Source organism: Squalius cephalus, assembly GCF_949319135.1.
Source record: "Squalius cephalus genome assembly, chromosome: 10".
NCBI lineage: Eukaryota > Metazoa > Chordata > Actinopteri > Cypriniformes > Leuciscidae > Squalius > Squalius cephalus.
Window position 1 is genome coordinate 5,758,121 of NC_137131.1, and position 25,389 is coordinate 5,783,509.

General features: G+C 37.7%; 3 protein-coding genes across 3 annotated transcripts; 2 read left to right on the plus strand and 1 right to left on the minus strand.

Annotated features, from left to right (window-relative positions):
- The first annotated feature begins 5,328 nt into the window (after positions 1-5,328).
- On the plus strand, positions 5,329-13,555 carry nelfcd (negative elongation factor complex member C/D). The gene is made up of 15 exons (XM_079882792.1): positions 5,329-5,490; positions 5,975-6,087; positions 6,634-6,743; positions 6,982-7,091; positions 8,040-8,147; positions 8,248-8,400; positions 8,503-8,633; positions 8,723-8,888; positions 10,106-10,240; positions 10,349-10,488; positions 11,318-11,432; positions 11,573-11,668; positions 11,747-11,887; positions 11,973-12,102; positions 13,023-13,555. The coding sequence occupies exons 1-15, from the start codon at positions 5,434-5,436 to the stop codon at positions 13,055-13,057; spliced, it is 1,740 nt and encodes a 579-aa protein (XP_079738918.1). The 5' UTR covers positions 5,329-5,433; the 3' UTR covers positions 13,058-13,555.
- Positions 13,556-13,782: 227 nt separating this feature from the next.
- Positions 13,783-20,424, minus strand: ctsz (cathepsin Z). Its single transcript, XM_079882798.1, has 6 exons — positions 20,108-20,424; positions 18,951-19,114; positions 15,281-15,460; positions 15,038-15,188; positions 14,785-14,950; positions 13,783-14,699 (listed from the first exon to the last, which is right to left on the minus strand). Exons 1-6 carry the CDS (start codon positions 20,224-20,226, stop codon positions 14,574-14,576), a joined length of 906 nt encoding a protein of 301 aa, XP_079738924.1. The 5' UTR covers positions 20,227-20,424; the 3' UTR covers positions 13,783-14,573.
- A 359-nt stretch (positions 20,425-20,783) lies between these two features.
- On the plus strand, positions 20,784-25,092 carry LOC307165303 (uncharacterized protein). Its single transcript, XM_079882793.1, has 4 exons — positions 20,784-20,897; positions 22,949-23,138; positions 23,295-23,499; positions 23,896-25,092. Exons 1-4 carry the CDS (start codon positions 20,828-20,830, stop codon positions 24,661-24,663), a joined length of 1,233 nt encoding a protein of 410 aa, XP_079738919.1. The 5' UTR covers positions 20,784-20,827; the 3' UTR covers positions 24,664-25,092.
- The last annotated feature ends 297 nt before the right edge of the window (positions 25,093-25,389 follow it).

Sequence of the window (25,389 nt, forward strand, 5' to 3'; positions counted from 1 at the left end):
TATATATATGTATATGTGTGTATATAATATATATATATATATATATATATATATATATATATATATATATATATATATATATATATATATATATATATATATATATATATATATATATATATATATATATATATTATACATACACACACACACACATACACACATCTGTGTATGTATATATATTCATATATGTATACATACAGACACACACACATCATGGCCTTTCTCCATCCTGAGTGACTAGGGGCTGGGGCAAGGGGATGCACTGTGTTACTGATGAAAGCGTGGCTGTGATATTTGGCAAAAAGACTTGTTAACACAGCCAAGGACTACCAATGTTAATAAAAGAGAGAGAGGAAAACAAAACATGTGAGAGGGAGAGGGAGGGGGGGAGAAAAGAGGGAAGAAAAAAAAAAACTGTCCAGGACTGCTCAGGACAAGGAAGCCATTTCGTACACATACAGACATGCGTCCAGCTAAACTCCTGACCCGCAGTCCTATGTATGTTACACGTCAAACTTGTCTTTTTTCCGATCATATGCCTAAACACACGTTACGTATATTGATGCACACGCACAAGACATACACACGCTATTCTTATCCTCCACCGTTTTGGTCCTGTTGAACGTTTAGTGCCTGTGCAAGCCTGGCGTGTCCCTCTCAACTTTTCCCCATTTTCCCTTTCCCAACACCCCATCCCACCCCAAAGGTGGACAGATCCCCCTGGTTGAGAGCAAAACGACGGACCGTACGTTTAAAAAAAACAAACAAACAAAAAACAGAATGTAGAGCAAAATGTCTTCTTTTTTTTTCTCCAACAAAAATGGAGGGTTTGGAGCATTTACTGCCCCAGGTTGCTTTGCGTGTGGAGCGGAGAATGACTTGAACACAAGACCCATCACATGGCTTGCTTCTCTAGATACATCGCAGGAGAGGCGAGCGCATGCAATGCCAGATTCATGCAGAACAGTGAACTAAACGCAGTGCAAAAAAATCCAAACTCATATATATATAATTATATATATATATATATATATAATTTATATGTATGTAATAATACAACCTTTTTTCTGTTTGTTGGTTTACCCAGTTTGTGTGTGCTAATATGCACCATTTTAAACCTCCAGTTTTCTCGGTTGCTCTCTCCTGTTTTCAGAGTATCATTCCTCTCTCTCTTTCTCTCTCTCTCTCTCTTTTCCCTCCTCCCCTTATCTTTCTCTCTGTCTGTCTCCTCCCTGCTGCAAAAAATCTTGTACACTGACACGTGGGGACTTCATCAGACCGAGGGTAAGACAGAGTTATGACGCGAGACTCAAGAAGGATGTCTAACGGATGGACTAGTCTCTCTCTCTCTCTCTCTCTCTCTCTCTCTCTCTCTCTCTCTCTCTCTCTCTCTCTCTCTCTCTCTCTCTCTCTCTCTCTCTCTCTCTCTCTCTCTCTCTCTCTCTCTCTCTCTCTCTCTCTCTCTCTCTCTCTCTCTCTCTCTCTCTCTCTCCTCCAACTTCCTCTCCTCCCCTTTAGCCTGGCTTTTGGTCTGTCTTTTGATTTCTCTGCTGGATCATTATTCTTGTACAGACTGTAAAATGTATTATTTTGTACAACTTTATTGAAGAAAAAAAGTAACTTGTAGAAGCTCCCTGTGCCTTGATCACGACTGTACGTGTAAAATGAGCTAAGATGTAAGTAAGATATGTTTCATTGCGCTGTTTGGCTCTGCCCTGCCTCTGTCGATTCCCTTCAACTCTGCCCCCCCCTCAACCCCCCCTCCCCGATTGCCTGTTTGCTCATCAGACTCTGGGTGGATGTTGCCTCCCCGCCCCTCCTTGTGCCGATCTAGAACCGGCCTCCCCGTACAACTCTAGAACGAAAAAAAAAAAATGCAACGCCGGAGTCAGATCGACGACCGAGCGCAACTTTTACTAGCTCTGCTTATCAGTGGAGTTTGGGGCGAGCTGCTGTCTGTCACGTCCCCCTTCCCCCTCTGTTTTTTATATTCATTCGTTTAACCTGCCTCTGGTTTATATTTTAGGAATCAAGACGAAATGCCTGATGCTGTGTAGTATAAAGCAAGAAACATTATATACAGTATATATAAATATATATATTTATGTGTAAATATATTATTTATATATATTTGTTTGCTTTTTACAGGTTTTCTTTGCCTTTTCTTTGGGCGACAACAATAGTCAACATTTTAGAGGCAGGGTGTGGGGCTTTTTTCTTCTTCTTTTTTTTTTTTTTTAGCTTTAACTCTGAAGGAGAAAATAATCCAAATGCAAAAACATTGCTTGTCTCTTCGTCAAAAACCAAATTCCTTTGCTAAAAAGAGTGAAAAAGACAGCAAATCTGTCAATGTATTAAGTGTACAAATTGTTTTGATAGCTGCACAGTCAGATATTGGGTTCATATCCCCCTCCCATGGTATTCATGTTTATTTCTTTATAAAAAAAAAAAAAAAGAAAAGAAAAAAAGCTGCTCTACGAACTGACATACTAACAAAAAAAAAGAGGCCGCCCATCACCAGACAATGACCAATCGTAACCCTCTCTGTACCACACTTCCTGTCCTGCTATCCAATCACATGAAAGCAGGGGCCACCTTTTGGTGCTCTAATGGTCCACTTTGTTACACAAAGTATTTATTTTTGTTTTATTTATTTGTCATTTTATACTTTTTTCCCAAAACGCCATAATTTGAATCAAAAACTCTAATGTCGAACCGGTCTGATCCGGTTGTTTTTTCTGCAAAATGTGGTACAGGTGTTATCTATCTCATATAATGTTACGGGCGTGGGATGGGGTGGGGGGGGGGAGATATTAAGCTATGACATTTTAGTATGTTTACTTTTTTGTTTTTGTATTTTATTTTCTAATTCAGACTCGCTGCAGCAATAAGTGAGTGAGATTTGAGTACCAAACGCCCCCTTGCCTGACTCTATAAGAAGTGTTTTCAGTGTATATGTTGCTTTTTTCCATGTCTCACACTTACTGTACATTTTGTACAAAGATTCAAATTACAGCAGTAAAAGAAGAGTGTAACACTGTCTGAGTGACACACACATGCACACACTCTTTTCACAAGGCTAACTCTGTTTTTTGGCCCAAATCAAACTATAAAGGATAATGTAGTTGCTCTTACAGTGATGGTGGTTCTTAAAGGTCTAATATACCATTTGCTACATGTTTCTAAAGAGGCAAAATGAACTTATCATTTGCAAACTGATGGTTTCAGTGGCACTATGCATTGCATTTATGATTTTGGAAATCATCTAGTTCCTAACCTGCACTCACCATATGTCTCGCAGGCAGTCACATGGTTAATCATGACAGAAACTTCTACATATATATATTTTTTTTTAATACATTCACCAAGCAATTTTTTTCCATCACCTTCAGAGGAAATTAAGAAGCCTATGTTATTGTCTGTTCCTATAGTCTATAAAAGTGGTTCACTTCGAAAAACATCAGTAGACTGGAAGAACGTTAATTTCACTGTTTAAAATGGACAAAATAAGTTGTTTTAAAGTTCCCACCTTGCAGATGGTTTGTAGTAATGCATCATCAACCGCTGAGTTCACAGATTCTGCTTACTTTATATGTTATTAGACTCTTTATGAATTATATGTTATTAGATCTTTAAACCAGAGCAACAGAAGCTATTTTTAATGTATCAACTGATGTCAGCGACAAGCCACAGACATCAGAGAAGTGTTACACACCACACAATAGGCATATGCAACTCATGAATGTTATTTAGATTTTAAGCTCATCTCATTAAAATCCATGCAGAATTTAACTGATCATTTTACAAACATTATTACAAATCTGAACAATTATTCTTGACAGAAGATCTGGGGTTCTACAAGTCTTAGCCATTGTCATTATTGTTTTAAAATAATAATATTAGGTTTATCATTTAAAGTAATAAGGGCCTAATACATATCTTGAGTTCATGACACTAGACATTTCAATGCTGGTTATTTTAGATCTAAATCTGACATTTAATTTTTATTGAGGTTTGATTACTACAGTGTAGGTTATTTAGAGCCCATACCTTTTTTGTAGGGACTGGGAAGCTTTTATTCAGGATTTGCTGCTCTCAACTCGACATGGACTGCATGGACACCTTCTGGACTGAATGTGTTTCTCGACACTCAGATTCATTCGGAGCCATCTGCCGGAGAGAGATCGACTACATCTGATATGACTGAAGAACAGTACATATATGAGTAATATAATATAACGCAGTGGAACATCCTTCAAGTTATTCAACTTAGCCTCTTCTTCAAAAAAGTCAAAATAATTCGCATTAAGAAATTATTATATAAACCCATAAAAATCCCATTTAATTAATATTTTTGGTTGAGCAGACCACACTGTAAAACTTGGATGTTAATGGCCCGGTTTCACAGACAGGGCTTAGACTAAGCCAGGATTAGACCATAGATCAATTAGGACATTTAAGTAATTTTTATAAACATGCTTAGAAAAAAACATTAACGTTACCGATGTGCATCTTAAAACTAAAAAGGCACTGATATATTTTTAAGATCAGTCAGTGCAAGTTTATTTCAGTGGAAACAGCTCAGACTTACATTTTAGTCTAGGACTAGTCTTAAGCCCTGTCTGTGAAACCAGGGGAAAGTCTTTTCAACTTAAATTACATTAAACTGGCTTAAAAATTAGTTGTATATATTGTTTGAGTATTTTTAATAATTATCATTTAGAATACAGTTTATCCGAAGTAATCCCGCCGCAAGTTTCTCTATACCATAAACACAGAGTGTGTATAACATTTGGCTCTAAACTTGACTTTTGACTAAAGTTTCCATTGGTTTGTGTGAGCAGAATGATTACAAACAGCGCTCAAAATGGCTCTTCTGACAGTTTAGGAGTTTACAACTCCCCCACTGGGCGACACACGTTACAAGAAAATAACTTTTGACGCTTGGGTTGCATTCAAAACCTAAGGTGACATATAAACATGGATAAGTATTCTTATAAATAAAAGTTTAAATCTATCAGTTGCATAAATTCTAATCACCCTAAATCTGCCTCAGAAAACTCAAAAAGCGCTGAAAAAAGTAACAAATACCACGTGACAAGGCCGGTCTTGTGCCCCTTCAACAGCGGATCTGGCAATAATTACACCTTAATAATGACTGTTATTGTATTTCAAAAAACATATTTAGGAATAAAAGAATATTATTTATAAATATTTAGTACCTCCCATTTTAGATTGTTAATGGCTTGGCCATTCTAGTCGCCTATTCTATGAACTGTCCTTATCGCAGTTTGTAGTTTCCGCCAGCCCTGCAGGCGGCGCTCTACTCCGCTATCAAATTACGTATTATACACGCGCCGGTCGGTGTTCTCGTATGTATTTTGTAAACAGTCGCTTTTCTGTATAAAATAATTCCATTTATTTCTCTCCATGGACGAAGAATACTACGGCAACGTTGGAGAATGGGAGGGTCACGACGGCAACATGGTAGTTTAGACACACCAAGATATTAGAATTATAATCTGATATCCTAACTACTAACTTACTTTAAAATCAAGACTTGCTTTTCATACGCTTACTAAATACTGTGGTTGTACCATGTTTACCATTTTCTTAGGTCATTATTTATATCGAACTCTTAGTTCAAATAACGTGGTACGTTAAAATCCACGATTCTACCATGATGCCAAATAAAACAAAGTAACTTAACTTACATGGACAAAACGAGGTATTACTATGGTACCGCCCAACAACAACAAAAATGCTAGAGCTGTCGTAGATGTCCGTAAACACAATAGTAATCCAGATGATTAACTTAAATGTAGCCTAATATTTCAGTAACAATAGTTAATATGTTGGATTGTAATATGCACGTGTGATCTATGATAATTTGAACCATTAAAATCTCGTTAAATAGCTTAAATTAGTTTTTAGCCACTAAAATATGCTTAACAGTTTTCTATCGCTTCAGGAGGATGGATACGCGGATGCTGAGACTGATGGAAAAGTTCAAGAGGAGTGTCTGCAAAAATTCTCCAGCAGAGATTATATAATGGAGCCCACCGTGTTTAACACCCTGAAAACGTAAGTCAACTATGGCAAGCCGTTTAGCTTAAATTGTATCCAGCGTTACTCGTCGTACTTGCATTTTTACCAATAAGAATTAAATTTGAGAGCTCTACAATTCAATTCTTACTAGTAGCAATTACAATTAAAGAGCTCTCTAATTCAATTATTACTAGTAAGAATGCAATTGCAGAGCTCTTTAATTCAGTTACAGAGCTCTGCAATTATACCTATCTTTAATTCGTTTTTTTACTAGTAAAAATTCAATTAAAGAGCTCCATAATTAAAAATGAATGGAAGTCAATGGAGACATATGACTAGTAAAAATTCATTTGTAGAGCTCTCTAGTTGGAATTGTTACTAGTAAGAATTGAATTAGAGAGCTCTGTAAATGTAATTCTTACTAGTAATAATTGAATTACGACGAGTAACGCTGGGTACAATTTAAGCTAAAACGGCTTGCCGTAGTCAACCAAATGGAGAGAGGGGTGATTTCTATGGATAAAAGCTATGTCAGGCGTCCCGTCGGTGAGTGCAGCTGTGTTTGTGTCCCTGTCTGCGCAGGTATTTCCAGGCAGGAGGTTCACCTGAGCATGTGATCCAGCTGCTCTCAGAGAACTACTCTGCTGTTGCACAGACGGTCAATCTACTGGCGGAGTGGCTCATCCAGATGGGTCAGTCAATATGTTGCCCAATTATTCAATATAAATACGTTTATACTTGAATTTCTGCACACCTCTGTCGTCAGTCGGTCAATTAACGGATGAACTCGTGCCTTGATTGGACGCGTGACACTGTCACCCTGGTGATGTTCAACGCTAAGGCGGGATAAGAAAAGTAGCTGATTAAATTGAAACAAAAAGTTGGAGGACAAAAAGTTGTCAGCATCTCTAAACACTGTCTCCTTTGCAGGTGTGGAGCCCGCGCAGGTGCAGGAGCGTGTAGAGAATCATTTAAAGAGTCTATTGATCAAACACTTTGACCCTCAGAAAGCTGATTCTATCTTCACTGTAGAAGGAGAGGTGAGCGTTTTTTAATATTAGCAGAGCCCGTCTACGGAGAGCCTGCCCACTCCCTATTAAGCCCTATTGTACCGAATTTTGGTTGTAGTACCACCAGAGTTCCACTGGGGGGCGATCGCCATGAGTGCAAAATGAATGGGAGTCAATAGGGCTAGACGGCTAAATTTGTCTCTTTCACCCGATTGCCGTTGAGAAATCTCAGATCTGATTGTAGATTTTGCAAGTTCAACATGGGTTTTAGGTCGAAAGTTGAATGAACGAGTACTTATGTCGTTTTGATTTCTTACAGGTTGAGTTGTTGTTGCCCATAACACGCTAGCATTCTGCTAATGACGTCAGCATTCTGACGTCATTGACATTTTAAAAGACTTTTTAAAGCAAATAAGTGACTCTAAAAAATCTAACACCCAGCAATGTGTAATTTCTTTGCATCTCCTTTCGAATACAACATTCAAATTACTAGACAAACAATTATATCCTGAGAAAAGTGGATTTTGAGGGGTATACCGCCATTGACCTCCATTCATTCTGCACTCGTCCTGTGAGTGCCCTCATATGGAATCAGAGTGGAACTGCAACCAGTTCAGAAGCCGGAAGTGTAGTGAGAGTGAAACTTCTCGCCATATTAGACATTCTCTGATATTAGTTACTGTATTTCCAAAAACACTAGCCAGACATGATTTGTGTTCACGTTAAAGGTGACAGGAAATACAAATTCACCATATCTATTTTGTAAATGCATGTTATAGATCTTATTGTGAATGATTCAGTAACGGCCACATCTCAAAATCCAACCAACGACCAATGCATGAGTCCAAGTCCCTGCCCTACTTTTTTTATTATCCATTATTATACGCACTGAAGAAACGATTTGTGGCTATTTCCGTTTCATCGTTACGTTTAATTGAGTTGTTCAGGCTAATGAATGCAGTGTTCGTCTCTGTTAAGACACCAGCATGGCTGGAGCAGATGATAGCACACACAACATGGAGAGATCTATTCTACAAACTGGCTGAGGCTCATCCAGACTGTCTGATGCTCAACTTTACTGTCAAGGTAAAAGAGAAATGAGCTGAACTGAGTCAAAGATGTTCAGATTGCTGGAATCAGTTTATGTAGTGGTATTACATTTCTTGTTTGTGTATGTTGTGCGCAGTTGATTTCAGATGCAGGATACCAAGGAGAGATCACAAGCGTGTCCACAGCCTGCCAACAGTTGGAGGTTTTCTCCAGAGTCCTACGAACATCTCTCGCCACACTACTGGATGGAGGAGAACAGAACCTGGAGAAAAATCTGCCTGAATTCGCTGTGCGCATTGCAAACTCTTTTTATTTTATTTTAAGGCCACTGTATGTGTTTATGATTGCATTTTTATAATCAGATCTCATTTTGTGTGTGTGTTTTGAGCAGAAGATGGTGTGTCATGGTGAGCACACATACTTGTTTGCTCAGGCCATGATGTCCATCCTCTCTCAGGAGGAGCAGGGCGGCTCTGCAATGCGACGAATTGGACAGGAAGTACAGAAATTTGCCCATGAGAGGTGCATTTGTGTAGAAAAAGTTGTTTGATCTGCCTTATTGATCTTCTAGTTAGCAAACAAATCAATAACATTGTTATTATTATGTCTAGGGGGCATGATGCCAGTCAGATCACATTAGCGCTGGGCACAGCTGCTGCATACCCTCGTGCATGCCAGGCTCTTGGTGCCATGCTGTCCAAAGGGGCTCTGAACCCGGCCGACATCACAGTCCTATTCAAGATGTTCAGTAGCATGGATCCACCTCCTGTAGAGCTGGTCAGAATCTACGTTTACATTTATGCATTTAGCAGATGCTTTTATCCAAAGTGACTTACAACAGAGGAACATAAGCCAACAATATTTATAGTATACTATACAATGCCAGGTTTATCAGAAAGCTAGATTAGGAAACGAGCAAGAGCAAAGGAGAAATGCAGAGAAGAATAAAAGCCCTTTCACACCAAAAACGATAACTATAAAGATAACTATAGTGGTGTCCACACAAGCGGACGTTATCGTTCTGTTTATTCTAAGCTTGTGCTTGTCTGCCACTTTAAATGCTTGAGCTTGTTACAGCAGGATATATTCTGATTGTCTGACAATGTTTTTACCGTTCATCTGCTGGATAAAATCTGTCTAACTGATTCCAACGCTATAGTATAGTTTCTCTGTGCCGTTATCATCATAGCTGGGGTGTGAACTCTGCTATTCTTTAATATTGAGAACGATTTTTAGAACTATATCTTTATAGTTATCGTTCCTGGTGTGAACGTGGCCTTAATCCTTAATACTTCTTATTCTTACCCATTGTATGTTTAAAAGGATAGTTCACCCAAAAATGAAAACTCTGTCATTAATTACTCACCCTCATGTCGTTCTTCAAGACTTCTTTGAAATACAAATTAAACTTTTTGATGATTTCTGTCCCTCCATTTAAAGTCTATTCAAATGAACCCAAACCTCTGACGGTTCAAAGTGTTCATAAAGAGATCGTAAAAGCAGTTTAGTCAAAGTCTTCTGAAGAGACACGATCACTTTACATGATGAACAGACTTAATTTATTCTTATATTCACATATAAACATTGATCAGCGAACGTACATAGAGCACTCAAATACGGTAAACTGAAGCTCAACCGTCATGCAAGCATGCTTGAGCTTTCGCTTACCAAATGTGTTTATATGTGAATAAAAGCCTAAATTAAGTCTGTTTATCATATAAAGCAATTGTGTCTCTTCAGAAGACTTGGATTAAACCGCTCACTTTCAATGGAGGGACAGAAATAACTCGGATTCCATTGAAAACATCTTCATTTGTCTTCCAAACGTGGCATGAGGGTGAGTAAATGATGACAGAATTAAAATTTTTGGGTGAACTAACCCATGCACACAAATCTGATATATTTCTAACACTTTGTTCCTAGCTTAACAAAAACCTACAGAAAAGTGTATTGACTAAATCACTGTGAACTAAACTGCTCTTCTCAACATGTAGATCAGAGTTCCTGCCTTCTTGGATCTGTTCATGCTATCGCTATTTAAACCCGGAGCTAAAATCAACCAAGACCACAAGCACAAATACATCCACATCTTAGCGTACGCCGCTAGTGTTGTGGAAACATGGAAAAAGGTGTGTAATAAATACACACTTTTCACATATATTTAAAAACTTAATTGTCAGTCATTTTGTTTTCCAGAAATGTTGTGGTTAATTGCATAAACTGACTCTTATTTCTAGAACAAGCGTGTGAATATAAATAAGGATGAGTTGAAGTCCACCTCAAAGGCCATTGAGACGGTTCATAATCTTTGCTGCAATGAAAACAAGGGAGCTACTGAGCTAGTAGCAGAACTCAGCACATTATACCAGTGCATAAGGTATGTACAAACACATTTATCCTTTAAAGGGATAGTTCACCCAAAAATGAAAAGTCTGTCATCACTTATTCACCCTCACGTTGTTCCAAACCAGTATGAATTTCATTCTTCTGCTGAACACAAACTAAGATATTTTGAAGACCAACAGTTGATAGACCCCATTTACTTCCATAGTATGAAAAAAAAAATGCTATGGAAGTAATTGAGATCCATCAACTGTTTGGTTTCCAACCTTCTTCAAAATATCTTCTTCTGTGTTCAGCAGAAGAAAGAATGTGAGGGTGAGTAACAGAATTTTCATTTTTGGGAGAACTATCCCTTTAATGCTTGTGCACGTGAAACCCAAAGCAAGCTGTATAATCTCCCCAGATGCAGAATTTTTGCTCAGTGTAATTGCACCTATGATCTTCAGTGCTGTTAATTGTGAGCGCACTTGATATCGTCTGCATATGGGAAGTGTACATGTTCTATGGTGTGATATACTGTTTAAAAGTTTGGGGTCAATAATATTTTTGATATGTTTTTGAAAGTCTCTTTATATTGTAACAATATATGTGTCTTTACTGTCACTTTTGATTAAGTTAATGTGTCTTTGCTTTAAAAAAATCTTACTGGTCCCAAACTTTTGAATGGTAGTGTACTTATAACACATACCTCCGGTTTCACAGACAAGGCTTATGCCTAGTCCCAGACTAAAATGCATGATTGAGCTGGTTTAACTGAAAGCAACTTAAATGTCCTAATTGAACTAAGGGCTAATCCTGACTTAATCTAAGCCCTGTCTGTGAAACCAGGCCTAAACAGTTGATATTTCTGTATTTGTGTGTAGGTTTTCAGTGGTAGCTATGGGAGTGCTGAAGTGGGTCGACTGGACGGTGTCTGAGCCTCGTTACTTTCAGTTACAGACAGACCACACTCCTGTCCATCTAGCACTGCTGGATGAGGTAACCCTAACCTCAATGTCAAACTATTATATTTGGGGTCCAAACATACCAACAAGATAGCAACTGGTCACTACCCAAACCATTATTATGAAGATACTGATTCGCCATATTTTAAGAATAAATTTGTCTTTATTTCTCAGATCAGCACATGCCATCCGCTCCTCCATCCTCAGGTGTTGCAGTTGCTCATCAAACTGTTTGAGACAGAGCACTCGCAGCTTGATGTCATGGAGCAGGTTTGAACAAAATCAAAAGCATTTTTATTTCCACCTCCAGTGCTTAAATTCATAGCTAAATTCTGACTGTTATTTCAGATGGAGCTCAAGAAGACCTTACTGGACCGTATGGTTCACCTATTGAGTCGAGGTTATGTTCTTCCAGTGGTCAGCTACATCCGCAAATGTCTGGAGAAGCTCAACACAGATATTTCACTCATTAGATACTTTGTTACAGAGGTGAAGCTCAGGTCATTTCTTAATAGTATACATATTGTGTGCTTTGTTCTCTTAAGTCTTCCTGTCCCGCTTTCAATTTGGACAGGTTCTAGATGTGATAACACCTCCATACACCTCAGACTTTGTCCAGCTGTTTTTGCCCATCCTAGAAAACGACAGCATAGCGGGAACAATCCGCACGGAGGGAGAACATGACCCTGTAGCGGAGTTCATTGGTGAGTTGTCCAGTTTTATTTAAAAAACAAAACTATAATTCATGAGATTTGAATGAACCATGAATGTTGTTTTTTTGTTGTTGAGGAAGTACCTTTTAAAAAAGTTGCTAGCCAGTGCCAGCATTTTTGATTGTTTTCACAAAAATGTCATGGCCCCAGATTTTTTTTTTAATGAATATCTGAACATGCAATATATCAGAAGAAAGAACAGAGCCGCTGCTTTTAAACAAACAAAAAAAACCCCCGTTTTATTCTATCTTCATGCATTCTTTTTTTTATCAACACTTGAATGTGGGTAAGTTTAATTAAAAAAGCAACATTTTGAACAAAAAGAAAAAATCACGTTTTTGTCAAAGACTTTGTCCGGATTAGATTCAGAACGGTTGATGGAGTATGGAGTAAATCGCTTCCATCAACACCCCCAAAGCTTCAGTCCTGTATCTCTTTGTGGATTCAGTAACATTATTGATTTATATGCTGGTGAATGTTTGATTTACTTGTGCATAAGTCTATCGTTTGTTTCTGTTTCTCCGCCTGTGTTTTGATCTGGAGATTAATAGCGACCCCTACCATATGAACATGGAAAACATGGATTGCCGGTTGTGTAATAAATGACGGAAAATTCCGTCAATGGCAGGGAAAGGGTTAAGGGGGCATAAATTCATCAAGAGCACATGTGTCAAACTCTGCTCCTGTCCTGCAGAGTGTAGCTCCAACCAGATCCAAAACTGGAGTTTCTAGTAACCCTGAAGACCTTGATTAGCTGGTTCAGGTGTGTTTAACTAGGGTTGGAGCTCAACTCTGCTGGACTGTGGCCCTCCAGGAACTGATCGAGATGAACCATGACTTGCATGCAATTCACAATTATGCAGATTTACACCTACAGTACTTCCTTATTAATCTATAATTTTGTGTTGTAGCTCACTGCAAATCCAACTTTATCATGATGAACTAAAACCACATTAGAAATTGGTGGGACGTTTGAAAAAGGAAAGGATCCACTCAGACCGGAGCACTCTTCATGGACGGACAGCCGATTTCAGTGTACATAACTTTTGTCTTGACCAAAATATTTTGTTCTCAAAATATTGACATGAATGCTGAACTTTGAATGTGTGTATTGAGGTCATAACTCTTAGAGCCTCTTGTGATGTTGGTTTTCCTTTTTGTATATTGAATTTTTTTATTTTTATTAAAGTCACCATGAAATCAAAATTGACCTTTTTTTTTGGAACATTCTAGTATTTATTATAAATTATTTATCTGTGCACATAATTATTATTTTTTAATTCATGTGCCTTCATAATCTTTTATCAAAATAAGTTTTCCATGGACAAAATCAAGTTCCGTCCTACATTTGTTCTTGTTCAAGAAGCCGTTTCACTCGGATGTCAACATATAAGACTATGTAACTTCTGTTTCATGCCACCTTAATACAATCATGTTTAAAGTCTATAAGTGTCATCATTTCAAATGCAAACAGCTCCTCAAGCTTCTCTTGCACTTTACTTCACTATGTACAGTGGCTTGTATATACAGTTCACATATTCCTATAGTAAAGGTAGATACTATATTTATTTTATGTAAATGACTGTTACTTTTACTGTTGTGTTTCTTCAAAACATTCCCAAACTAACTCGATTTAACAGAATAAAGGGCTATTGCAATTTAAAGTTCTCATCAGATTCAGATTCTAATCTTGAATCAAAGGTCCAAAGCATTTGTTAAAACTAAAGGTGTGGCCCTTGAGTGCTGTACTAACTGGCAATGAAAACACAGTTTAGATGTTGGTTAGTTGACCTGAGGCCTGTTTCATAAAAGACGCTAAGAAAGGCGGGGATTAATCTCCAACATCTGACGTGAATGAACCCAAAAAATAAGGTGGGGTTTATTTTTTGATCCAGGTTTATCTGCTGTTTAAATGTGTTTGCAAGAATCCCCAGTTTTAAATGATTGGTTAGATTTAGTTTCTAAAGTACACTATGGAAAGGATAACATGAAATAAATAGCAAATGTACACATTTGGAGTAAAACCTGATAAGACTTTTATTGAGTGTGATTGAAAGCAAAATTCTCATCAAAAAAAGAAGCAAACCCCAAAACTTAGGCACGTATCGGCACACAACAAGTCATTAAATGATCATTTGGCCATTAAAAACATCCTAAAATGCAAAATGTCCCAATATAAAAAAACAACAATGGATTGCTTTTCCCTTTGTGTTCATTAAGTGGTGTAGAAAACCATTTTTAAAAAAAGGAGGCCAACAAATGCAGAATTACAAGAACAAATCTGTACAATTTCTGATAAATCATTCCTGAGATCTCCATTAAAAACTATTAAAACCTCTGCAACTGATCTTGGGCAGCATCAGAAAATCATTCTTGCCCTGGATACAAATGCCCTTTAAAATGTGGCAAGTTTGGACTGATAGAAGACTGCACTGTCTCTATGAAAAACACGTCACGGGCATCTACAGGTAGTTCTTGGGTAGGATGGGGTCTCCGTACATGCAGTCCTCTTCGATGGCGAGATTGTACTGGCTCCCACTGCCGCCCTTGTATGCACTGGTGACAATTCTGAGCCAGCCTTTCTCTCCCTAAATAACAAAAGAACAGGACATACATTCAACATCTAAACTTGTGTGAGGGATTCACCAGCATAACTTCTCAGGTTTTGCTTACCCATGGCTCTCCCCAAGAATTACGGACGACCCAATACTCCACTCCACTCTCATCAACGCCCCAACCAGCAACAGATACGATGTGGTTTATACCGGGATCCTGTACGTACTCAGAATACAAGCCTCCAGTGTACGCATCAAGCTTTTCTGTAGCCATGATCCCACAACTACAAAGGCAAAGTGTCAACGTGAAAAAAAATCCCCTAATGTTGGTTCAAATATAAAACCTAATCGTACAGATCCAGTCTGTATACCTGATGGGTCCTCCAGAATAGATCTCAGCTTTCATCTTATCCAGCCCACTGACTGAGCCATAGTCTCCAACCTTCCAGAGAGTGAAGTTCTTTACAACATTGCACACGCCAAAGGTTGTGCAGGTTCCACACTGATTAAAGACGTTACAATCTGAAAAAACAGAAATGCACATTAAAATTATAACTGCAAGCACTGACTGCATATCCAATTAAGCAAGATGCTCAACCAGACAACTTTTTTACCCTGATCCTTGGCCTGGTAGTTGTTGCAGGTTTCATCAGGAATGCCTTTAGTGTTTGCATATTCCCAGACGCCAGAATGATCTCCACCATGGCAGGAGCCCGCGTCGCCACAGTCAATCACGTTCTGGACAGAGAGATAGGCAGATGGCCATGCCGCTTTCCGCTTGATGTTGATACGGTCTAAAATAAAAATAAAAATAAAGTCACATAAGCTGACAAAAAAAAACAGAAAAAAAACAACTGTATTTTCACCTTTAGAAAATATGTATACATGTTTTTAAATATATGACTATTTTATTAATTGCATTTTTTTTTTCCATTTACAGCCAATTTACCATAGGAAATATATGGTTTTAAAGCTTTTTAACAGTTATAGCGCCACCTTTGGTCCGATCTCCAGAATATTTTCCATGCTTCTTTAGCATGTTATGACACATATGCTCATCAATTTTGTGAAGTTCTGAGTTTTCCTTTAGGATTGAAGGATTACAAATTTAAGAAATCTATTTCAGATATGCTTCCTTACATAAACATCACGGTGAAGAATACTGATTTTAGCATGTGAGGCATAGATGATGATATTTCAAAGAAGATTAAATCAAGCAACCCAAGTGTCGGACATTAACCTTTGTATCCGGAACAGTGTCATGGTCCCAAGTTAAGCTATGATCATGTGAAGGTATGGGTGATACTGTCAGGCTGATTGGATCATTTGAATGATAGTGTTATGCTGATTCTTGATTGAATCAAATCATCCCTCTGGTTTGTTTTGAGTTGTCTCCACCTCCAAACGTCCCTCCTCCTTGTAAATGTATAAAAACTATACTGTATAGAACTCAGTTAGATTTGTTGGACTGCAGCCACGCTCAATAAAGAAGAACTTCTGTTTGAACGTGATCCCAACATCTCATGGTCTTCGATTCTCAGTTTCCAACAGGATTTATAGGCTTTTGAGTGTATTTTGTCACGCACCTTTTCTAAACGACCCTGTTACAGCCACCCAAATGCAAAAGTTCAACTTTTTTTAGATAATTATTGATCTAGAGAGTCCAGAGAATTGTCCTAGACTGGTTTGGTTCCGATCGGGCGAAAAACCAGGGACTAGTTTGCAAAAGTAGTTTTTGGACAAAATTCGACATAGCAGAGAATTTTCCCAGCCTAAATCGAAATTGGAGATGGTCATTATGCCCGCCTCGAGCCAGGGATCACAGTGGTGTAAGACACTTGAGCGATTTTGTACTTTTGGTTGCTGTAGCACCACCTATGGGCCAATCGGGGTCATACTCTCTGATAGGTTCTCCCCAAATTGAGGCCTACCATCTGGCCAGGTTTCAAGTCTTTACGGTTTGGCCTGCACGATCAGTTTTACAAATCCTTACAATTACAATAGGGTTTCAGCATTTCATGCTTGAACCCCTAAATATTGTGGCCACGGATTAAGAATTCATTCACTCGTTTTAGTATTTCATGGCCATGATTTACTAATTTGTTCCCTCAATTTAGTCAAATCGTAGCCACAAATAAAAAATTCATTCCCACAACTTATTAATTCCCTCATTTTAGTAAATCATGGCCACGTTGTTCTAATTCATTATTTTATTTTGATTATTATTTACAAATTAACAAATTATTATATGGCCAGGATTTAGTAAGACGAGGAAACAAATTGTTAATTTGTGGCCACAGTTTAATAAAACAAGGGATCGAATTAATAAAACAAGGGAATGAATTCTTAATTCGATATATTTTTTCCCAGCTTGACGTGTGCAGAGCTCCGTACAAAATAGATGATGCCATCCTACCTAATATTGATGGTTGGTTAATATGTAATAGTTCATCTAACATGTACTTCACACTACTTGTGGAAAGTGTCAGTAAAGCTTTAAAGTAATGATTAAGAGGATGTATCATGTTCACAATATGCTGAATTGGTTCATCTCAAACATGCAGAAACTTGTAGGTCAGGAAAACACCTTTATGTCATAACGGCAGATCACATGAGAGTCAGGTGCTAGACAGAAAAAATAAAATGCCATAAATGCCATAACTGCACATGACATATCCAGGCCATTGCACTTTTAATGATTAAACAACCTCTTAATTTCTTTACTATCACCCTATGTCATTCTGTGCTTTTCCTGAATGTGGCTAAAATAGGGTTGTTTGAATTATGAGGCTATAATAGGGCTGGTGATGTTCTGTGGATTTTCATTTTTCGTGGGGAAAAAAACAGCCAAGACATATTGCTAAATATTTCCATTTGTGATTCACAGGAACTTTTTTTGTTAAAAACAGGTAAAACAGGTTAAAGACAGGTAACGGCCATTCTCAAGGCCTGAATGTCTGATGACGTCAAAATGTAAACCTTTTTTAAAGGGGTAGGGTAGGCAATTTTCGGAGAAGCTAGCAATAGCAAACTAGCTTTGAAAACATAAGATCCCACCCTTCCATCAGAGGGTCTCCAAAGCCACACCTACTTCAAAAATCAAGCGTAGCGTCAGTTCTGGCAGGTCACGTTAGTCAAGCTCGCATCAGCTGACACTCAGCTGATCCACATACACATGACGCCTATCACTGTATTCATATATAAGCTCCTTCAGTATTATCAGCAGCTATCGTGTTTCTCAGGAGTTATTTACCCTCCTCCCTCCCCAGCTCCTCCTCTCGTCAGTCAGGATTTGGCATTCTGATTCCCCTCTGAATCTGACTAAATTCTCAAAATTTGTTGTACATTAAAATATTAAATTAATGATATCTGCAATGTTGGTTCTGTTCTGTTTACCTTAAGGGGGGTTATCGCTGCTCTCCCGGCTGTTATCCATGCTAGGCTGGATAGATGCGCAGGGAGTTCTTGCCTAGAACAGACCATACCACCAAACCAAACTATATGCTAATTGTATTTAGCGATAGTGGTCCTGACAGAACACATGAACACGCACAACAGGGAGCAAACAAAAGCGTCACGAGAGATGGTGTTAAACTACCTCATGTCTCAAAGCACATAACATTACAATAATAATGAACATAACTTAAAGAGCTCTGACCTGTACCACCTGACTGCTGCAGGTTCATTTCGCCGTTGATAGTGTTGCCATTGAAAGGCATAAACGTCACGAGTATAACGTCACGTGTTTCCATCTCTTCCAAATTATGGCGTGAACGCAGCATAAGCTAATTGTTTTGGTTCAGGAGGAACTATGGCTGCTGTTTCGGTTGCGGTGCTCAGTGACTGACGGCTGTCTAACTCTGCATAGCATGAAACGCGCTGATGACTCGTGATGTCTGCGCGAGCTGGTGTGCAGAGGTATGGAAATGCATACGTTGACAGGCAGGTAGGGCCGAATGCAATGATTGGACGTTTTATGGTCCTACACCTTCCACAGACGATATATAAGCATAGAAATACATTAAGACCACTTATCTTAGTGATAGCAATCAGGATTGAAGAGACTTTCAACCTGAATAACAAAAACTGGAACAAATCACCTACCCTGCCTTTAACTAATAAAGTTCTAGTTTATTCCTCTAGTGAGTGCTGCACCTTTTCTCCAATCAATTTTTAGTTTTACCTCCTTTTTAGTTGGTTGAGCACCCCTTCTTGAACATCTTTTGACACACACACACACACACAAACCTGGTTGAACTGCCTCTTAACAACATTTCCCCTCACCTGCAAAAGCACTAGTACTTCCGTGTGCCCAGCACGAGCCGCAGTACTGGGGTATGTGTTGGTTGCGTGTGGTGCTGACGAAGTTGACTCCGTTTATGTTTCTCCAGTCCCATGCTTTGGGGATGTCTTTTAAATTCATATATTCATAAGGGCGTGGTCCAGTCCTGGAGAATACAAGAAAAACCATTGTTCAACCATCTACGTATACGGTGTATTCTTCACTGACCACAAAAACACTGAAAGGGCATTCACAGCAAGCAGCAACGGGCCATGTAGGAAAATCCAGCAAAAAACCCTCATGCAACAGGCCATCTGTTCTTCAGTTAACAACCAAAAATGGGAAATGAACCTTGAGGTCATGATTATAATTATAATAGAAACAGGTGTCAAACGGTCTCATGATGGCTACCTTTTCACCACTCTGCTGTGTTTTTCTCTTAATAATTTCATGTGCCGAATTGCCATGACGTGAGCCGCCTGTAGTACACTGGGCGAAAATTGAGCCAAAAAATTAAAATGAGATGACCAAACAATGGAAAAAACTGATTCATGGCATGCATTACGCTGGAAATCCAAAGTCAATTTGAGTGCATTGCATTGTGGGATAAAGTACTCTGTTGTCAATAACTGAACAGTTTAACAAATCAGTTCAAAGCAGAGAATTCACAATTTTATATTTGACAAAAATAGTAAAAGTGGCAGTTATTCCGAACATAACCCATATGAGCCAGGATCAAAATATATATATATAACATCAACTGTAAGTCAAGCACAACAGGAAATACATTAGCATAAAGACAGTTACAGGAAATAACTTCAATTATTTAGCATATTTATCAACATGAGATAACGTAGAACATGTATTTTACCTCTTTTATAACAGGTTTCAAAAGAAGGTACAACATTTATTTTACCTCTTTTATAACAGGTTTCAAAAGAAGTAACTTAACCTATTAAAACCTACACGTATGGATTGTTCAAAGTATATTTAGCATAGGCTACAGTGTGGATTACTCGCAAGTCGCCTGACTGAACAAGGCAGCTCACTAGATTTTGAGACACAGCCCTAGTGTCGGATTTCTTGCACTACTCAGGAGTATATAAATCATATCCAACGTAAGTTTGATAAATTTTAGAAAAATACTGGTCTGTCATACTTCACTCCTTGTAGGTTTCTCCTCGGCTGGGGTCTGTAGCAGGGCTCGTTCTCATTAAAATATCGTCCGGCGAAAACACCCGACAGAGTAACCAGATAAAAGAGCAGCACGCGAGCCATGTTGAATCTCAGGCGGTCATATGATCCTCACATGAGTCTGCACTGCGGTTTTATTCTTCGTGTCTGCCAGGAGGCGTGGAGAAAGTATCGAAACTAGCTCTCTTATTGGGCATCTCCTAACGAAAAAGAAGTTTATGTTTGTCAGACGCTTTCTTGCTTCTAAATACCATATTCTCTCTCTCTCTCTCTCTCTCCCTCATTTTTTGTCAAACAAACTGGGATAATGAGGCAAACAACATGATTTTTTTTAAATGTATTGTGTAAACGGTGTTAGTATTATTTATTTACTAATATATTATTTATTAATATTTTGTTTTAACAGTTATTTTTCGATTTATCTATTTAGATTCAATTTATTTATTTTATTTCACTTTTAGTAATTTTAATACTTAAACTTATTTTATTTCGGTTAATTGTTAATTTTTCATCTTTATTTGAATTTTATTTTAGCTTTATTTCAATGAATGAAAACAATTTTCTAACAGTTTTAGTTTTAGTTAACAATAACAACAATCATCCAAAAATATTAAAAAAAATACAATAAATAATCATTATTTGGGCGGTGTACTAATACTTCTAATAGCCTATCATTATATAAAGCATGTTTGCATTTCATCAGATGAGCAAAGTCCAAACTTCATTTTTACAAAGTAAGAGACAAGTGAGAACAGGTAAGCATATTCTTCATTATTCTTTTACATAAATATCTTAGTCAGTAGTAGCCTATAGTGTATTAAGATCTCTTTCACCAGTTGTTTTCAGTTAAACAAATGCATTGATCTGAGAAGTGGTTTACCATCCGAGTATGTTTGCTGTGATCTGAATGATCATGGGCTGCATATGCAGCACAACACAAACAAAAGATATAACATATTATATATGAATATGGTAATTATCAGTATGTTTTTTATTATTATTGATTTTTCTATCCTTCTAAAGAAGAGGTGTTTTTGAGTCAGTTGTTATCAGTGTGTTTGCATGCGTGTCTGTGGTTCCGGTTACAGTGATAACGAGTCTGATGTAAACATTTAAAGGGAACAATTTATAATCGTTGGTAAGGACTAGAAACTTGGAAAGAAAAATAATAATAAAAACGAAAAGAAATGTAGTTTCCAGTAGTTTTTGCTGTTTGCAGGGCCATAGCTAGAGGATTCGGGGGCCCCCCTGAAAAAATATTGATGTGGGCCCCCACCAGCGGGCACCTTGATATCAATTTGACGTCAAAAGTTAAATCAAGACTTGATCAAGATACTGCATATCATTTTAAAGTCAGTTTGAAAGGCAATGTCTTCCAGTGGTAATTAGATGAAAAGAGAAAGTTAATACCCACACTGAAATTGGTTTATGTATATGCAGGTTATGTTTGACATTCAGTTTACATCAATGTCATGGATTGGTTTTGACGTCAATTTGATTTGCATATTTGACCATTTTTTTTATGTTGAGTTTGACATCAATTTGATGTCTTTTCAACATCAATTGCCCAATATCAAATACTGTAAAATAAATAGATGAGCATGGCTGCCCACATATAACAGAAGATGGTGATGTTGTTGTAAAACCTTTACAACAATGTTAAATGTTTATATAAAAATTACAATAAAAACGAATAAAAAGCAAGAAATTGTTAAATAATAAAACCAATTTTAAAAAACGTAACAGCAAAATAATGTTGTTTTTTCCCCCCGTCAGTCTGTTATAATTCATAAATCAAAAAGTAAACATTTAGAAATTGACAAGAATGCAGTCGAATTTAAAAAATAAAATAATTTATTGTCTTATTTTTTAATAAAGATAATATGGAACTGGTAATAGGCTATTATTAAATAAATCTAATAAATGTGTGTGTTGTATTCGTGTTTTCTTGATGTCAGGTGACCTAGCTGACCTGCCGGCTGACTCTGAGGATGTATAGCCTACATCAAGAAAACACGAAGGTGCATAATGCAATGCGTCGTGACTCGTGTCAATTTTTTAACTCTATTTACTGTAAAAAGACAGGAATTTTGACCTGCATGTAATCACTCGGGCGACTGTGGTGCGCACCGATAATGAAGAAGAGTGACAGTAGGCCTACCCGGCAGGCTTGTAGACGCTTTTCTTATTCCCAGCGAAATAACAATGCAACCTGTCTTTAAGAACGCCTTGATCGACTAGGATACAACAACTCTCCAGGCCTCCCTCTCCTTCTTTTCATGGCATTTCTGGTACCCTGATTTATGTTTTTTTTCCCCCGACATTTTGTCAGTCAGTCACTCTCCAGCTCTTCCACCAAGTTCATCGTAAACTTCAGGCACTGCCGCCTCAACTCTGATTTGTTCTGGTCACGAGACGAGCTGGGGTGGGACTTACAATTTTATTGGGTCCATCTGATGTTTGTCACTGACTGAATAATTAATAACTTACATACTTTAGATCGGACTAAACCATTTTAGGGAGGTAAGAGAAGCAGATATTTGGAAAAATATTTAACCAAATTGCATGTTTTTGTGGTTTTCATTTAAATCTCAGGCATACAACTAATATAAATATTAGAATTATTCATACAACAGGGGCCTATAGTATATCTGCTGGATTTTGTGGGGCCCCCTTGGTAGCGGGGGCCCCTATAATTGTCCCCACCATTCATCCCACTACCGACGATCCTTGATGTTTGTTATGTCAACTGTTCGATTTAACTTTGAAAAGTGACTACTATAACAGCTGTTATCCATGTGATCAGACATGGCAGATCAAAGTTCATCCAAAAAATTAAGGAATCAGGTCAAGGGTTTCCTTTGTGACGTGAGCCCTATAAAAGACAGCAAGAAGCCATATTTTGATGCTATTCTTCAACATGAAGGTGAATATAGCAAAGTTGTGGCCTTCAGACCAGAAGATCACATCCACTTCCACAATGCTGAAACCACCCGGTAAGTGTTCGCTCACAAAAATAAAGGCATCTAAAATGGCAAATCACCATGCACTGAGGTGTTTTGTTAAGCAACATTTTAAACTACATATACATTTGACCTCTGTAGTCAGATTGATTGTAAATGTCTGTCTAAAACATCAAAACCTTTGTACAGGAGTCTCGTTACTCTAGATGATGTCGTAGTGCAGCCATCTGTGGAGTCGACGAGAAAAAAACGAGAAAAAACGAGCGTGTTTTACACACACAGCTCCAAAATATCCTGCGTTTGGGAACGAGGGAAAACATCTAACAGCTTGTCTGCTAGACCACAATGTGTACAACTGTCTGAACTCCTAAACCTGGATACAAAATCAAAGAAGGTAGGTAGTTTATGATTATTAATATTTTACAATTTAAACATATTCTTGGATATGTATTATATCCATTCACAGGGCTCCTCTCTCTTGATATAATTTCTTGTTTTATCACAGCAAAATAGCTTCCTGCAAGTCTGTTAAGATTATAAAAGAAGTATAAAAGATTGTTTCCTGTATTTTTTATCATCGTCTCTTGGGACAGTTACTCCATGCACCTAGATTTACATTTTCATACCTAGATTATTAATTATATATAAAACAAAAATTCACCCATGAAAAAAGAGGTGTGTTTAAGTATTTATTTTTATAAATGGACATTTTAATGTATTTTTTTAATAACTCCAGACCATGAAAAAAAGTGTCATGTCACTTTCCCATATGCATCTGCATATTGCACAGGTCAACATCAATGCAAAGATTATCCAGGAGGTGCGCAAGGGAAACAGTGTTGTACGGGATGGACGGTATCTTCCAAGAACTGAGTATACTGTTGCAGATACCACAGGCTACATTAGTCTAACGGTCTGGTGTGAGCACAACATTACTGTGGGAGAATGGTACAACATCACAAACGTCTCTGTGGTAAAGTTCATGGGCAAAACAACCCTTTCAACTACCAAAAAAACACAGATTGTCAACATCCCATCTCAAGGTACAGCAGTTGCTGTTCAAGTCGTGCCAACAGAAACTATTAAATGTGACATCATTGGGGTAAACATTAAGAATATCTTCATTTGTCCTTGTTCACATACACTCAAGGACGTGACATCGTCAAGCCCCACTGTATATTGTTTCTCATGCAAAACGCATTATAACCCCCCTGCCATCATAATGAGGATCAGCGGTCACCTGGTTCTTAAACCAGAAACGGGAGATGTTGTGGAGGCAAGCATTGAAGACGAGGTCATCAGATCAGTGCTCGCAGTGAAGCCCGGTGCATCACGAGAAGACATCATTCAGAGCTTCCTTGCTCTGTCACCCATGCAAATCACAATTCGCGAGAACATCGTTGTAAAGATGGAAGATGTTCCTCAGAAGGCTGAAATCAAAACTGAAGCAGAGCTGCCCGTTAAAGTGGAACCTGAGGAAGAATCTATTGACTTTTATTCTCCCCCAGACCATGGCATTCTGTTCAGTTCACAAGGCAGAAAAAGAAAATCTGACTGAGCCTGATCATAGAAGAAACGTAAAATTCCTGATTATTCTCATTACTGCTCTATACAATCAGCATAAAGACAGTCTGATAATGACTATCAGGAGTGGTCCTGTGTAGTTTAAAGTATAAATTATTTAACACTTAAAAATCACTTTTTTTTTCAAAACATTCTTTAAAATGTCAATACATAAATCATGTATCAATTTGAAATATAAAAGCTTAAGTAACTTTACATTTAGTTTGTTTTGAAGAGATTAAACCTTATTTATCAGAAAAAAAATACATCAAATATATCAGTAACAAATTTCTAATTAATGATTCTAAATCAATGTTTCAGTGTGTAATAGAATTTAATTGGTGGTTATAAATTGATTGTGATGTTATTCCCCTTTGCACAACCTGTAGATCTAATGTTACCTTTGAATAATTGCATTAACAAACATGAACAAACTTTTTTTTAACCATTTACTGTAAAAAGATTTTATCATTCACATTCCATATTCTTCATTTGCCACACTTACAAGATTGTAATCAAAAGCGTATATGGCCGTCAGCACACATTTGGTGTAAAAAGCAAAAGCATCACTTACACTGACATTGTGTCATCATTTATGTTTGAAATTAAAATCGAATCATTGCATTTTAAACGGTTTCTGACTGAAAAGAAGACGACATTGAAGACCTTGGTACAGTGTTTGCAGTATCAGCTGCTCCTTGCAACATTCCCTATGGCAACT